This window comes from Carassius carassius, chromosome 5 (assembly GCF_963082965.1).
Source record: "Carassius carassius chromosome 5, fCarCar2.1, whole genome shotgun sequence".
Classification (NCBI taxonomy): Eukaryota; Metazoa; Chordata; class Actinopteri; order Cypriniformes; family Cyprinidae; genus Carassius; species Carassius carassius.
The window spans coordinates 32,596,873-32,613,003 of NC_081759.1; the positions used below are offsets into that span (position 1 = coordinate 32,596,873).

General features: G+C 36.2%; 2 protein-coding genes and 1 long non-coding RNA gene across 6 annotated transcripts; all 3 read right to left on the reverse strand.

Moving 5' to 3' along the window:
• Nucleotides 1–1,334: 1,334 nt before the first annotated feature.
• On the reverse strand, nt 1,335–3,794 carry LOC132141324 (uncharacterized). The gene is made up of 5 exons (XR_009433887.1): nt 3,275–3,794; nt 2,963–3,124; nt 2,417–2,584; nt 1,792–1,995; nt 1,335–1,694 (listed from the first exon to the last, which is right to left on the reverse strand). It is a non-coding gene; the product is annotated as an uncharacterized LOC132141324 (long non-coding RNA).
• A 616-nt stretch (nt 3,795–4,410) lies between these two features.
• hinfp (histone H4 transcription factor) lies at nt 4,411–10,521 on the reverse strand. 4 transcript variants are annotated; one of them, XM_059550740.1, is made up of 10 exons: nt 10,424–10,521; nt 9,758–9,963; nt 8,746–8,975; nt 8,533–8,632; nt 7,775–7,927; nt 7,528–7,605; nt 7,295–7,415; nt 7,027–7,165; nt 6,310–6,434; nt 4,411–5,877 (listed from the first exon to the last, which is right to left on the reverse strand). In XM_059550740.1, exons 2-10 carry the CDS (start codon nt 9,918–9,920, stop codon nt 5,517–5,519), a joined length of 1,470 nt encoding a protein of 489 aa, XP_059406723.1. In that variant the 5' UTR covers nt 9,921–9,963; nt 10,424–10,521; the 3' UTR covers nt 4,411–5,516. The 4 variants fall into 4 exon arrangements, with proteins under 4 accessions (XP_059406723.1, XP_059406720.1, XP_059406721.1 ...); XM_059550737.1 differs by having other exon boundaries at nt 10,356–10,495; XM_059550738.1 differs by having other exon boundaries at nt 9,758–9,960; nt 10,356–10,482.
• Nucleotides 10,522–11,098: 577 nt separating this feature from the next.
• On the reverse strand, nt 11,099–15,515 carry LOC132141319 (UDP-N-acetylglucosamine--dolichyl-phosphate N-acetylglucosaminephosphotransferase-like). The gene is made up of 9 exons (XM_059550729.1): nt 14,775–15,515; nt 14,566–14,686; nt 13,862–14,075; nt 13,596–13,742; nt 13,076–13,160; nt 12,716–12,904; nt 12,375–12,462; nt 11,774–11,929; nt 11,099–11,556 (listed from the first exon to the last, which is right to left on the reverse strand). Exons 1-9 carry the CDS (start codon nt 14,936–14,938, stop codon nt 11,491–11,493), a joined length of 1,230 nt encoding a protein of 409 aa, XP_059406712.1. The 5' UTR covers nt 14,939–15,515; the 3' UTR covers nt 11,099–11,490.
• Between the last annotated feature and the right edge of the window lie 616 nt (nt 15,516–16,131).

The window sequence follows — 16,131 nt, forward strand, 5'->3', positions numbered from 1 at the left end:
CTTCTAAAAAATATTCTTACAATATTTTACAGCACTTTTATTGTCCTGTTAAATGGAATCAAATTTGGTGAGATAAAATTAAGACAGACAGACAGATAGACAGAGATAGATGGATGTCTATCCCTCACTTGCCCCTGACCTTGTGCCTGAATTACCCTCTGGACTGATGTTTTCTTTGGACTGCTTTCTGGCTTTGACCCCTGCCTGTTTAATCTCCCCTTTTGCCTGGCTCATGGTTAGTTAGCTAGTTATGGAACTGTTGATTTGAGTTCTCTATTTCTTTGACTCCTCTTGCAGGAACTTCTTGTGCCCCAACTCAATCTTCAAGATTCAGCTAAAAACACATATCTTCCATCTTTATTTGACCCTCTAACTCTAGCAATCTCTAACTGCTTGTCTTCTTGAAAAAAAAGAAAAAAACTAACTAGCTCCTCTCATCTTTTTGTATTCTATCCGTTTTCTTTTTATTTATTATACAATTAACTAAAGCAAAGGTCTCTAATGTTAGCTTGCTCTTTTCTTTTTCTATTCTATCGGTTTTCTTATTATATAATTAAAAAATAAAAATAAAAACCTTGCTATGTGTTGTGCGTTAGGCTAAATGAGACGTGTTCCAGCACTTGCATATCATTGCTCTTTTGTTGATTTTGATTGTTTCCCTTGTCCTCATGTGTAAGTCACTTTGGATAAAACATCTCCTAAATGACTAAATGGAAATGGAAATAATACAGTCATAGGGTCCATGCTAAATAATTACTTCTCTACTTTCAATTTATCAGAGATTGCACTCAATGGTTCTCAGAAAGAATCAGTTAATCCATGGCAAAATCCTTTAGTAGTCCACACCTTTCTAAAGTAAGAGACAAGGCCTCGCATAAAACTAGAATGGCTCTGACAGCGATTAGTCTTCTGTGCTTTGCAGGCAGCTTTGCTGTCTTTCCCAGGGCAGGGACTGCCTGCAGACTCAGGCCAGGATTGAATTTAAGTCCTTGCATCTCTAGGATCCTAATGACATATATTTAAAGAATGAAATCTGATATACTGATGCTGGCTTTTCTGGAGACACTATTATCCACAGAAACTGAATAAGGGCCAAAAGCAGTTAATTCATCACAGATTACCTCATTATGTGTTATAAAATTTAATAACACTCTGAATGATTACAGCATGCATTTAAACTAAACAATGTTGTTGTTTTTCTCTTTCTCTCTCCCGAATAGGCAAGCTGGAACAGGTACCCATAAGAATGACTATCATTAACGAGATCACTCTGATTCGGATCAACTATATTAATGCCACATCTTGTATCAATTACAAGATAAAATTTTTTTAATTAAACTAATAATTTCATTAGATCTACAATAGTTTAATACTGGAACAGAAATGTTTCTCTGATCTTTCCACAGCGACTAACTTACTTCAAAATCAAATATACATTAAACATCTGTGCTACTTAACACAGATAAGGGAAAACAGTAACATTTCCGAACATCTGGGGTTATGTAGTCAGTGATTAAAATAAAGGTCTCCAACTGTGAAGATATTTAGAATCTAGAGATGCATAAAATGCTTTTAGTTTGACAAGTTCTGTTATGGTTACATGTCAAGCCTCTCTCTTTACATTCAAATAAAAATTAATTCTGTTGTTTCCAGAGGATAATGAATACAGATTCACTGTCTTCTATCCTGTAAAGCTGAGGGAAGAAACAAAAACATTGATTTTGAAATATTGTTACTGCAGTTACAGTATTTGCCACTATGTTTTAAGTAGTTCCAGTTTAAATGACTTACCACAGGGAGTGAAGCAGTCACAGTCGCATTAATTGCAGCATGTAAACCAGTGCTTCCAGCCTGATTCTTTAGTTCTGCAGTTCTCAATACGGCTGCATTTGTGGTTCAGAGGGACTGCATAGCTTTTAGCATCAGGACAGGTAGACGAACATGTCCCGTCGATGTCCTTCTCATTGATCTCAACCCGGCCACGATAACACACTCCTAATGTCACATACAGGAGGAGAGAGAATTGTACTTAACTTGTATTTAATTTAGCCAATGATATTCATTTCAGTGTAAAATGTTACATTTTTAATCTCCACAACTCATACTTTGACCTTAAGTAATACATTTTAATAAATAAAATGTTATAAAATATCAAATGAGCTTGATACATCTACTGTATACACTTTTTCTGAAAATATATTATGTATCAGTAGATATTTCATGTTATGTTCAATAACTATTTACTCCGTAAAATATTCATATTTTAATATGAAGAGAGTTTTCCTATAACAACTTCAATAAGCATTCAGTCTCTCATATATTCAATAAACTTAAGAATGATTAGGTCTCAGTTTTGTGTGCACTTTCTGGGTATTTCTGTAAATTGTGTGCAACGTCCAGGCAGGCCAAGACTTACTAAGACAGGATGGTTTGGGCGTCCATATCCCATTGGACTGACAGGCTCGAGCAGGATCTCCCACCAACACGAACCCTGGTCTGCAGTCGTACCGCACTACAGAACCCACCCACCAATCACTCCCATACACCATCCCATTAAAGTCCACATCAGGCTTTCCACAATTAACTAGGGCAAAGAAAACAACAAGATTAAACAGGAAACAAAACTCAGGAAACATATAGAAAGTCCTAGTTCACACACACAAATCAACAGCATAATCTGTGGTTTTGTTGTTAAAAGTCTGTATTGATGGCAATAAAAATGGAGCACATTACATTAAAGGGATAGTTCACCCCATGTATCAAACCTAACTTTCTTCTGCTGAACACAAAAGAATGCTGGCAACTAAATCATTTTGATTACCAATGGATTCCATTGAGAAAAAAAAAGACACTGATACATTTGAGACATGTTCCACAAAAGAAAGTAATAAAGGTTACAAGGGTGGGTAAATGATGACAGAATGTGTGTGAACGGTCCCTTTAAGATGACGATCAGGTGTACCTCTACACAGGGATTTAAATCCCACCCAGCAGCAGTCAGAATCTCCACAGTTGTCTCTTTTCAGCTCCCTCTGTCTGCCTTTACAACCTCCGAAACAAAGGGGGGCTGTCCCAGACCAGTACGTCTCTGCTAGTTCATACTCCTGTTCCACCTCTTACAGACCTAAATAACACAGTGCATTCTTCAGAGCTCAAATTCATGCATCTTTTACCAATTTTCAATGTACAACATGTCTAACATTTTGTAAAAGCAATCTTGCTGCTTTGTTTAGATATTTTGTTCAATCATAAAAGAATCAAGTGCTTCGCTTACCACTTCCTAGACCTTCCTTCACAGCTGTTCTTTCAGTAAATGCAGGCATAGCCACTTGAGTGAACACCGCTTGCAAGGACCCCAGAAGCAGCAGCAGCAGAACTAGTTTCATGTCGTTTTAATGGCAGGAATTCTTCTCCAGTACAGAGTTAGTCTATATCCCTTCAGTTCTCCTCTTTTGAATGCCTTACACTCATTTTCTAAACAGCAATTCCTTGTTCTGTTGTCTCATATTGTAGAACTCATAATTATGTGAATAATGTAGAAAAACTATTTCATTAGGAACTGTATTCTTTAAAGGCTTTTTTCAAGAACCTGGTATCCAGCAGAGAGACGGAGCGAGACAAATGGAAAGAAAGGTGAAGTGTTGCATCTAAGCTTACTCTAAGCTCTTAACTCAAACTAATCTCTTAAATTCGGCTAACATACCGGCTAATATCACCGGAGCAGAGAGAAAGAGATTACAGAAAAAGGCAGAGAGCCATGGGAAGTCCGATTTGCAGTTTAGCTTAATTTTCAGGTGCACAGATTGTAAATTTCATGTTTCTCACATTTAACAATGTTAGAGATTAATCTTGTCTGATTCGCTTTCCTAAGCAGAGTGCCTAGTGCCTGAGACCTACAGTGCGTGTAATTACTGTAAAGACACAGATCTGTGAAAAGCGTTCAAACACTGACCTCTGACTGCTGCAGTAATGCATAAACTTCTGCCTAACCCAGCACAACCTGCCTGCTGACTTACAAATACTGTTCTTACAGTCACACACAGGATCACAGAACAAAGTGTATTATTCCCAGAACACACAAGCTTTCATTTTTCATAAACAGAGGAGTATATACAGTATATATGCACACTAATGATTGAAGTCTGGGGTTAAGATTCTTTTGTATGTTTTTAAGTGAACAAGAGCCTCCTTTCAAGGCTGCATTTATTTGATTCAAAACAGTATTGTGAAATAGTTACAATTTAAAGTAACTATTTTAATAGATTTTAAAATGTAATTCATTCATCTTATGGCACACAAAAAAACAACAACAACAAAAAAAACATTCTGACATTGAATGGTAAGAAATTATTTCAGTTTACACGCAAAATATTTTAATTAGAGAAGAACAAAACAAAAAGAACAAAAATGTACTGATTACTACCATTGTTTATTTAAAGCAAAATTATTTCAATTTGTATAGTCAGTATGCCCTAAATTAATTCTTTCTTCAATAAGATTATGAATAATTAGGACACAATGGCAAAAAATAGTCCTAAGGAAAAGGTGTATATAAAAAATGATATATAAATAAAACAAACAACAATTTAAACTACTTTTTACTTTGATTCAACAGCAGTAGGAATTGGAAAGGGCCTTTCTGCACAACAGAACTGATCTCAATTTAAAGTAGAAAAATAAATTAACGGGAATGGTGGTTTAAAATTCAGAAGCACTTCCAATTAAACTTTAAAACAGAAGCACACCGTATAAAACTATACAATGTAAAGAGCTCTCCACAGAGATCTGTCTATCTTCCTTAAGTCTGAACCTGTCAAAGAAAGCTGATTAAACTGTTCAGTAGGATTAAACGTTTCTGTTCCCCATTACCCTCTTCTCTCTCTCTCTCTCTCTCGCTCACTCACTCACACACACACACATGCAAAAAGTCAAATTTAAAAGAATAGTTCAGCACTCAATCTTATCATCTAACCCTGCAGTATCCTTCTTTGAAGAAACACAATATAGAGATCCTGAATGTGTGTGCTTGTGCTTTCCCTACAAGGGAACTGACTTCCAAACAGGGGAAAAAAAATCTTATAACATACAAGTCTATATTTAATATAGTTTCTTGGTGTTTTTTTATCTGTTTTGGAGCTTGGCAATATAAATTATTATTGATGTTTGTTGAATAGAAAAAGGCAACTCACACTGTGTTAGACATCTCATTTTGCATTTTGTGACAAACAAAATAATCAGTCAGAAAGACATGAGGGTGAGGAAATTATAACAAAAAAAGCTCCTTTCTGAAGGAACTATTCATTTAAGCACATCCTCAGAGCTAACTTGTGATTCAGCTTTCTCTGTTCTGTTCAGTGCGGTGTTTGATGATGACAATTCTCACACACACTCTATTCCTGTTTTGGTCCCCTGTTAGTCTCATAGTACTTTTTGTCACGGAGTTAATTGGAATGTCCTAATGTACCTTCTTATTGCCTGACACAGCAATTAAGGTATTCCAGAAATCAGAGGTGCAGTTAAACCACCTCCATGCCCAGCTGTTGGGCAGTGTCCTGTAGCTGACGCATTACGGCTCCCTCCCTTGTAGAGTCTGTTTCTGCGGAGGTGCCGGCTGTCAACACCAAGAACACACTTTCTGTATTTTCCTGTGTCCTACAGACATCTACTCCCTCTTTTCTTATTCCTGCCTCTGTATTTCCACTCGTGGTGCTGAGGGGCCCCGTCTCCTCCAGTTCTTCACCGGGCTGAACGTTCTGCTGGCTGGACTCACTGCTGTCCCCTTCTCCCTGCCGCTCCCGCATCAGCTGCTCTGTCAGCTCCACGCTCTCATAGCGGATCAGCTGCAGGCGCATGAACCCATCTTCATGCTCTTTATACCTGAAAAAGATTGGTGAAAACCACAGTCAGGTTAGATGGGTCAGGTATAATGTCCACATCAAAATAATTTAATTCAGTAAGGACACATTTCAGATAAATTGTTCTATCAAATAATCCTGCAAAAGTAATGTTTTCCACAACAACAAAGTAAAATAAAACATTAAGCAGCACAAATGCATTCAAGCATATTAGAACGATTACTGAAGGATCATGTAACACTAAAAAGTCTTTAAATGTATTAAAGCTGAAACAGTTGTTTTAAACGGCATATTACAAAAATGACTGTTTTTGAATAGATATTTAAACATCAAACAAAACAAAAAAACCTCTTTCAAATCTGAAATATTTGAACGGTAGTGTCGGTTTCCACATACACCATCTACCAGGAGCTTTCTGAAATCCAAAGCAAAGTCAAAGAGAAAGTCTTTATACCTAAATCTCGGGTGTCCTGAAGGCCATTTGAACTGATGTTTCTTGCGTAAATGGGCAGTGAGGTTGTTCCCCCGGGTGAAGCACTGCTCACACACGTGACACTTATAGCGAGGAGTGTCATCTCCCTAAATGCAAAACACCACATTAACGTTTTAGCTATTCTGAAGCTATGAGCTGAATATGAGTGCAAATGTAATGATGCAGAATTGTATTCACTTTCTGACGAACATTCAGGTTTTTTTTTAATTGCTCACACTCTTCCAGACAATGCATTCTGCCTTTTATTTTATACATTTATTGTGGATTTATTGTGTTGATGGCTGTATGAGAGAAGTTACATCTATAGAAGTACCTTGATTAATTATCTCTAGATTAGATAGATCATTTTTATAGATCAAACCTTGGACCTTAGTACTTTATTTCTTGTAATGACAAACAATTCTCACTTGAATTACAGGCTATAAAACAATTCACAAAAATTCCAATTTCCTGTTTACATTTGAAATAAGGAAAAAAAGTAACAATGTACTAATTTTATACATTACCATTTGCTTGACCCCATTTTTATTGGCCATATTCATGTCCAAAAATAAAATAAAATAAAGTAAAATATGCTATATGTCTTACCAAACCTGACTTACTTTATTCTGTGGTGCACAAAAGAAGAGATTTCATTATTTTATATTGATGTCTTCTTATTGGCTCTGACTGGCTCACCTCATGAACACGTTTGTAGTGGTTCTTGATTGAGTAAAGCGAGCGAGTGGAGTAGTCACAATCTGCAAAGTCACATCGATACGCTGGCTCACTGCTGTGCGTGTCTAAATGCTTCCTCAGATCTATCAGGTTTTTACAGCTGAAAACCAGACAAACACAAACCAACTGACAGATCATGTTCTGACAAACAGGTTTTAAATGGCAGACTAAAAAGATTAGAAATATTCAGGCCAGGGGTAACGACTCACTGGCAATGAAGTGACCTCACCTGTACTCGCAGTAGTCACAGCTGTAAGGCTTCTCGTTGGAATGACGAAATTTGATGTGGTTTCTCAGCGAGGACGGAGATGGACAGGTCATATCACAAAGTGGACATTTATAATGGTTGACTTTGATCCGAGAACAGAGAAGAACATCATAAGGAAATAAAGTCCTGTGAGGTTCAATACAGCAGAACAAAGTACAACCATAATGACACTCAGCATACAAAAAGACCCATACCATGGTTCCTCATGTGGTCTCTCAGCAGCCTCTCAGTGGCAAAACGTTTAGAGCAGTGAGAACACTGAAATCTTTGACCTACAGACACAATCGCACACAAACAAATGGTTGTAATGAGCCATACTAATCAGTCTACTCATTATCTTTTGGTATGTTCAATGCAAGAATTCAAAGTGTCAAATTTGTTCAATACAGAAGGTTTTCAGATTCTGTTAATGCTGTACAAACTCAAACACAACCCCCTCACCTTCTATGGAGGTTTGCCGTCGAATGTGGTCAAAGAACTTTGTGTTGTTGGCAAACATCCCTCCACAGGTCGGACATGCCACCAGCTTTTCCTGTGTGTGGCTACGCATGTGCTCTCGCAACTTAAACCTGCCCTTGAAAGAGGCCTCGCAGTCTAGAAATAAGAAAAATTTAACATCCAAAAAATTTGCACATCTTAAAAAAATCTTTAAGGGCAAAGAAAGAGAAATAAATTCTTATATGTTGTACAAATATGGTCCAGAACAGACAAAACTGACAAATATTCCATTTTCAATGTAGCAGTCTGGACATTATGAAGCATAATAACTGATTATTCCATTCTTCATTATTCTGTGTTTATTTCATAACTGACTTGCTGCATCTAATAAATGAAGTGGTTCTTAACCAGGTGCCAAAAACAACTAGGGTGCCATTTTTAAAAAACATTAACATCTAATAATAGCTGGCGTTCCCAGTGAATATATGAGCTAGGCTATTTTTAAATGTGTGATCTTTGGATTTGGAAAAGTCATATTATAACGAACATACATTAAGCTCTAAGTTAAGCTCTAACATTTACATTACATTTAGTAAACAGAACACATTTAACAACTAAAACTAGAACTAGAATTCTAACCCATTTCATATTTTTTATCCTTACCAATAATGCTTATCCACTTTATTACAAATAACTAGAAAAAGTATAGGGCTTTCAAATATTGTTGTGGACAATGGAGGGGCCCTGAAGTTGTTTGTTACCTTTCCATCCACAGAACAACACATTCTCTTCATTAGCCTCGAGACAATGGGCATGCATCTCCACATGTCTGTAGAACCACTCCGGATTATCCATAGACATCTGAATACAAACACGCTCATCAGCTGAGCACTTGCCAAATTCTTCCCACAATAAACTTGATTTGACAAGCCACATAATCTAAAAAAGGAAAACACTTGGGATTGCTTCCATACCTCACAGTGCTCCCAAAGACAAAGGAAGTTCTCTTGGACCTCGGGCACAATGTTGCGGTTATGGAGGCCAACCGAACAGGCACCCATGTCACTATGGTCGTTGAGTATAGCAAGACCCCATTGCTTCAACTTGGTGTGGTAGCAGTGAAAGAACATGTGTCTAAGAATCTCTGCATTTCCTTCCACTGAGCAGAAGCCACAGTCTCTCCACAGACAGTTATGCTCCTCTTCTGTAAAACATGCAGGCAAGCCAAGTATTGATTATGGACTAGAGCAATGGAGTCTGTGCCTCAGGGACTCTTACTGCCAGAAACCTTGAGCTGAGACGTCTACTATGACTCAAAGTCAACACTCAACAATCCTCCACTGATGTAACATTTATACAGACAGAGGAACAGTGCATAAAAATGTGCCATTGACTGTTGGTGCAATGTAGAACACATGAAGAAATGTTATGTGTTACTAGCAAAACCTCAGGACTAATAGTCCTCTTTAAAACACATAATACCAGAACTGATAAGCTATTGTTTATATTGTTTTTTTTTGTTTATTCTTAAAATGTAATCTTTACCCATTTTTACACAATAACTTTACAGCACACAATTACAACAAACGGAGGCTTTTAATATAAAGTATTATTTCTATTGAGAATTTTTATAAATATTTTGAATCAGCTTTTATAATCAGTATTTATTTTAGTTTCATCATACAAGTTTTTATTTACAAAATCATTATAATTAGTGCATATGACTCATACTCTATGTTCCAAGTCAGTGTGAGACATCCATAGTCACCTTTCATTTTCAGTGCAAGCCGCAGATATTCTTCAAAAAAAAATTCCTATTGCGTTCCATAAAATTTTTTTGAACAATATGATGTTAAATAAATGATGAGAATGTTCATTTTTGGGTGAACTATCCCTTTAAGACAAGAAAGATAAGTAAATAAATGCTTCCATTACAAGACACTTCAATCAACACGGACACCTGACACTTTCAAGGGTTGGACGAACCTGGTAAGTCTGTCTCACTGTCCACGATAGCTTTATAATGTTTCTCCACGTGCTGGCAAAACTCCTGCATCCTGTCAAACGTCTCCTGACACGAGCCCCACTCACACGCCAGCTCCAGCTGCAGCTCCTCTCTGCGCGGGGCGCGTTTACCCGACGGTGCCATCCTGCTGCAGAGTGTAAAGCACAATGTGTGGTCCTCCCGTCTTCTGAAACACATGCGAGATCTAACATGACTGTAACGTTACGTTTGTTCTGAACACCGCAACTCGAGCTATCTATCCATAGCGGCCAGTTTGTTTTTAAAGGCGATAAACAACCACATTTACAATACAAACTGTGGCAAAATGATTACCTCCAACATATTAAAGCTACTTAATTACCAAATGTATAGCTAGTAGTTTTATTAAATCATAGTCGAAGTTGCTACCTTTGCTTGTATGACACATAGCTAGTTAGCAAAACAAAAAGATAAGTTAACATTCTGCCTCCATTTTTGTTGACTAGCTTCAGTTGTGAGTAATTGAATGTGTTTTCATTCAAGGATAATTCGCGAGGAAAGGCGTCTGCAGTTGTTTACAAACATTGATCAATAACTCACCTTTTGCAAATACTTCTAGCATTTCCTTACTCTTTTCCCATGAAACAACCAAACCAATCAGAATTCACCTTTGCTGCGTCGCGTTCAAATCTCAGCCAATCAAATTGCAGTCAAGCAGTACATCACAATTATCATTCCCTCCAACACTCAAACGCATTCAAGTGTTCCACAGCTCGACTTGCACTTTATATTCAGTGGAGGTAATAATACCAGTCTTACAACCCTAAAAAGTGTTTACTTGCTGTATGGCACTACTTTATGTAAATCTGCTTTGGAATTGTAGCGAAAATATTGTGCTATACTAATAAATCTCAAGAAAGCGAAACATATTTTTCTAATATATCTAATGTAATATCAAGTAATTTTTTTCTTAAACAATATTTTAACAATTTGCTATCATTTTAGAATAATAACAAAAAAAGATTTTTTTGCAAACAATGTTCTTATTAAAACACTACACTTACTATGGTCACATTATAAAAGGGTTGTTATATATTAAACTTAACAGCTGGCTTTGTATTTAAGGAAAGGGAGAGTCCTTGGCATATAAAAACCTGAAAAACCTCACGTTAAATAACTGAAAATTAGTATTTGTATTGCTTTGTATTAGTATTAATGTTTGGGTTATGTTTGATTTTTGGTCTGAAAACTGCATGAGAACAAAATAAATAAAACGTATAAAAAATACAATAATTGATCTATAAAACAGTATAAATATAGAGCACTTTTTCCTTTCTGGAAGCTAGTTTGGTCCATTGTCACACTGGTTTATTTAAATCAGTCAAAAGGCATAATATTAGATAAAATAAAAAAAATACAACTGCATATATCAAATAATCTTTCAGAATAGAACCTTCTTTTCAGGTCAGCCAAAATAATTGGATATCCTTATGCAGACATTGTTCATTATCTACAGAGCTTTCATGCCCCAATGACAGTTAAGGGCATATGTGTACACTGTCCCATCGCATGCAGATATACAGACAGAGAAGCTGGAATACAGTGTGTAGTATCAAGATCCCATAGAGGACAAACAGTATAGTAATCATTCTTACAACAATCAGTTTTGTGTCAGTTTTGTTTGTTCTTCAAATAAAGGTAGCAGGTTGTAAAGTCTCTCAGGAGCTTGAGTGGTCTAGACGTCGTAGAACAGACGCACAAGATGATACCGGATTCCAAATGCCAAGACACTCCCCAAGACCTGAGAAAGACATCAAATATTATTTAAAACCACCAAAACACCAGCTTCTTTTGAAAAATGTACACAGTTTTTGAAAACCTGCATACATGAGGTAGCCTGATTTTGAAAATGTGATTTCTATACTTGGAAAAGTCATGTAAATTAATCAAATCTTGCCTTTGAATATTGTTGTGACTAAAGGGGGGCTTATGATAATGAATAAATTAATGGGGTTCACCTGTATTAAAAGCATGATTGTAGTCAGGTTTCTCTCATGGGTAGGTCCCAGTACTTTTAGTACCAGGTTGATAAGGGTCATGTTGTTACACTCTATAAACTCATCATCTCCTTCCTGCCCTCTACACACATCCAGTAGCCATAACGTTTCTGCCACCTGCAGGATAAAAGAGGAAATCACATTCAAAGATACAGGGAATACCATATAAATCTTCAGTCCATACTTTTTGGCGCTCTAGCGGTTAATAAACAGAACTGCGTGCATCTGGCGAAAGAACAAAGTAGCCGGAGCTACTTCTCTCTGTTAATGTTTATGGCGAATCACGCAGGTACTGGTCTCCTCCGCAGCGGTACCTACCAGAACCAGTCTAAATAGTCAGAATATAAACGCTTATTATAGGTGTACCGTATTGATTCAGAACCAGCCAAAAACACAGTTTGGAAAATGGATTCATGGTGTACTCGCTTATAATATAAATTCTGACCACACAAAAAAGTTACGGACTGCAGCTTTAAGCTCCTGGATCTTTAATTGCTTTTAAACAAACATTCCTAAACCTTTTCATAATGATAAATACTGACAGTGGCATTAGTGTGTTTACCTTCAGAATAAGTTGCCCTAATTTTCCCAGGTCCTTATGTTTGAACTTGGAATAGCTCATGCCAAGCTTTCCCGTGTCAGATTGTAACCTGCATCAATCAGTTTCAGAGGTCAAGCTCTCATAACCATTTCACTTTGCCTTATCTATGGTGTAAATGTTTAGGGAACACTGCATGTATAAAACTTACAAATAAATCAGAAGTAAAAAAGTTACTTAAAGAGTTTAACACTTCAAATGTCCACATATTCAAATAACTTTCAATGACTGTCAAAATAAATTCTACTGTAAGTAAAAAGTAATCTGTTATAGCTGGATTTGAAAATGTTAGTTTAATAACCCACCTAGGCAGGCGATGTCTGGGACAGGGAATAATGTGAAACAGCTGAGGCAGAGAATATATGAAGTTGATGACTTGGGGGATGAAGAAAAGCAGCATGGTCTTACTGAAGTGGCCGAGTATCCCAACCACTGCAAACGTCATTCCAGCAAAGTAACAGAAAGTGTCTCCCACAAACACAGAGGAAGGGTACCTAATAAAAGATATTCAAATGTATATTAAAGGTTCAAAAATAGAAGTGGTTGAGGTTAAGATCATTATCATTATTATCAGTGGGCAAACTACAGATCAGTATTTTAATGGGTTTTCTTAAAGTTTCTTAAAGTAAGTAAAGATGATCAAAAAGCAATATATTTTAACAAACCAGTTGTGGTAGAAGAGGGCTAATGTGGTGAAAAAAAAGGGAATCATGAAGTACAAAGAGAAAACATGGTCATCCCTGTAGTCTCCTGAAAGAGAAACATTAATCAAAGATCAATTGAACAATATAAATTAGAGAATATATCTACAGACTTATTCAAATAAAAATCTAGCAATGTCAGAGAGGTTTAAACAAATCAAGTATAATGTGACACTAAAGAACGGAGTAATGACTCCTGGGAGTTGAGTTTTGCCATAACGGGAATAAATTACATTCAAAATATATTAACCAAAAATAAAACAACAACAGTTATTTCACAACAGGAGTTTTACTGTTTTTAACTAATCAAATAAATACACCCTTTTGGACCATAACAGACTTGTTTCAAAAACATACAAATATTATTTTAAACTTTTGAACAGTAGTGTATATATAAATGGCATATATATATAATATAAATTATGCATGTGGAAAGCAGGTGGAAAATTAGATAAAACCGGTTGAATAGAAACCCTCCCCTCACCATTGAGTTCCAGTATATTAAAGAGGATAATGGAGCCAGATATGAAGAGAGCTTGCCCAGACTCAATGCCATTGATACCAGCCAAGATGTTGATGGCATTTGTGCAGAATACAGCCAGCATTCCCATATATACATAATACAGAATGCCTGAAACACATTGTAGAATAATTCTGAGAATATGGACAATCATACTTTACATATCAAACAAGAGGGCAAATACAATCAAATCTAGAGCACCAGACATTTAAGCAGACTTTCAAACTCACCCAAGTCCAGATGCATCCCCAGCAGCACACGGAAAGGTTTGGGCACGACAATGAGAGTGTTGCCAAAGTTAGTGAAGTAGACCATGAGTAGAGGCAGGGAGGCCATAGTAGGCAGCAGCAGCTTGTGTCTCCATCGCAGATTCAGAACATCATCAGCAAAGCCCAGGAATATCATGCAGCAGATGGCCAACAGAGCACCGATCAGCTGCACAAACTACATGGACATATGCACAAAGCCATAGTTATGACAGCCACTTCAAATTTATGTGTATTATATGTATATATGTATGGCAGTAAAGGTTCTCAGTAACAATGGTCATTAAAAGCTAATGGTAAACTAGTTTTTGTCTTAAAACATACACTATTTTTCAAAAGTTTTTTGTCTGTAAGTTTTTTTTTATTTACTTTTTAGAGTCTCTTATACTAACTTTTATTTTGGATGCAATTAATCATTGCCCAGCACGACTTAAAATATAATTTAGTCCTGTGATCAGTGACAGTCTTGAGTGTCACATGATCCTTCAGAAATCATAATATACTTGTTTGCTGCTCAAGAAACATTTCTCATTATCATTGTTAAAAACAGTTTAATGCCACTTTAATTTAATTTCCTTAAAGAAACTGAACCCAAACACAACAGTAGTGTAAGTGGTGAATTTTTGACAGGTGTTTACTATTCTGTAATTAAGGGATGATTAACTCACCTCGTTGTGAGGGAACTTTTGGCACTGCTCCCCCATAAAGCACTGGAGGAAAGGGACAGGGATGAAGAGGAAGAGGATGATAAGGAAGACTGTGCCACTGATTACACCTTGAGATTCAGGCCTGGTGAATAAGAAAGAGAAAGCATTAAATTCAGGTTCCAAGCATCAAATTGCCATTCATACATTTGATGTAAAAATCAACTACTTACACCTCTTTCTTTATGGTTTTATTTAGGTCCAAGCCATAGAGTCTGGCAGATATGAAATGATCCTTAAAAGCAGGAATCAGTTTGACTGTTGCAATGCACCCAAGTGCAGACATACAACAGTTGATGATAAGAGGAATTGCAGGAATTGGAGACATCTTCTCCATGGACTATTTCGACATAAAAATACAATATACTGGATCTACGATACTATCTATCAGTGGATAAATCTAGTTGAAAACAGAGTTCGATTCCTGTCAGCAACATTCAAACCTTTTATGTTGCCTATCCATAGTGGAGCGGTCATTGGCTTAAGTTTCTTCGATGCGCGCATAAATGACAATCAGCTTGTTTTCAAATCGACCGAACCGTTTTATACAAAAGTACTGAATCAATGAACGGCAGTTCATTGGCTTTATGATGACAGCTAGATTTTCATAAACACTGGTAAATTACAGTCAAGCGATAAAAAGAATCCTGACCAAATAAGCACCTGTTCAGGTTATGAGTTACTAGTTACACGTAAGCTTCTTTGACGTCAAAATGTGACAGATGTATCAGTTTTCTGTAAAGGTTGGCTCTGATCGCATCACAAAATCCACGTCTACTTCCGTCAACATAATCCGTCCGCCGACTGGGTACATTGAAACAACTTGCTTATTATACTCTAATAAACTGTTGGTACGACAATAAAAGCTTCAGAGCACAATACTGCTAAACACACAGTCATTTATCAGAGAAATACATAAATATATTTGTTATTATCTTGTTTTCAGTCGAACCTTTGCAGAGGTAACACAACCGGAAACAAAATGAATAGTACGTTAAAGGTCTCATTTTTGGTGTAGAATCATTCTGATTCGGTCGCTTGAATCAACAATTATGTTTTGTGACATGACTCTAATTTTTTAGAAATACCAAATAAGAACATCAACAACATTACGTCGTATGCTTCTTCTTTTTCTTTTTGTATATTCTATTTAATATAGCCATACATTTAAATATTTAAAAATATTTAAAAATTTATTAAATTCATACATCTTAATTAAGGGAAAAGGCTGAAAAAGCAATGGTGTAATCTTATATTGGATTAAACGTATTACAAGAATTTGGGATATGACAGTCATTAAAGGTTATGCTCACTCTATTATAATATCATATAATAACCCTATGTTTTTTACAACAGTGAACACAACATTTACAAGCATAAAGACTACACAAAATATTATAAGATGGTTACAAAACATGAAAATGAATACATTACAATACATTGAAATGAATGAAAGCATATTAAAACAATAATATGTGTATATATAATATATATTTTATGATTGTGGTTAAGTATTTTATAAAATTATAT

What these genes read in the sequence shown, in the direction of transcription:
- LOC132141319 (XM_059550729.1), bottom strand. Translation starts at nt 14,938, where the DNA reads ATGGAGAAGATGTCTCCAATTCCTGCAATTCCTCTTATCATCAACTGT. An exon ending in AAAACCATAAAGAAAGAGGT is followed by an intron (nt 14,687 to 14,774) that starts GTAAGTAGTTGA and finishes CTTATTCACCAG; the next exon opens with GCCTGAATCTCAAGGTGTAA. An exon ending in CCCAGACATCGCCTGCCTAG is followed by an intron (nt 12,463 to 12,715) that starts GTGGGTTATTAA and finishes TGATTGATGCAG; the next exon opens with GTTACAATCTGACACGGGAA.
- hinfp (XM_059550736.1), bottom strand. Translation starts at nt 10,237, where the DNA reads ATGTTAACTTATCTTTTTGTTTTGCTAACTAGCTATGTGTCATACAAG. An exon ending in CAGTGAGACAGACTTACCAG is followed by an intron (nt 8,976 to 9,757) that starts GTTCGTCCAACC and finishes CATGTTTTACAG; the next exon opens with AAGAGGAGCATAACTGTCTG. An exon ending in AGACCACATGAGGAACCATG is followed by an intron (nt 7,416 to 7,527) that starts GTATGGGTCTTT and finishes CTCGGATCAAAG; the next exon opens with TCAACCATTATAAATGTCCA.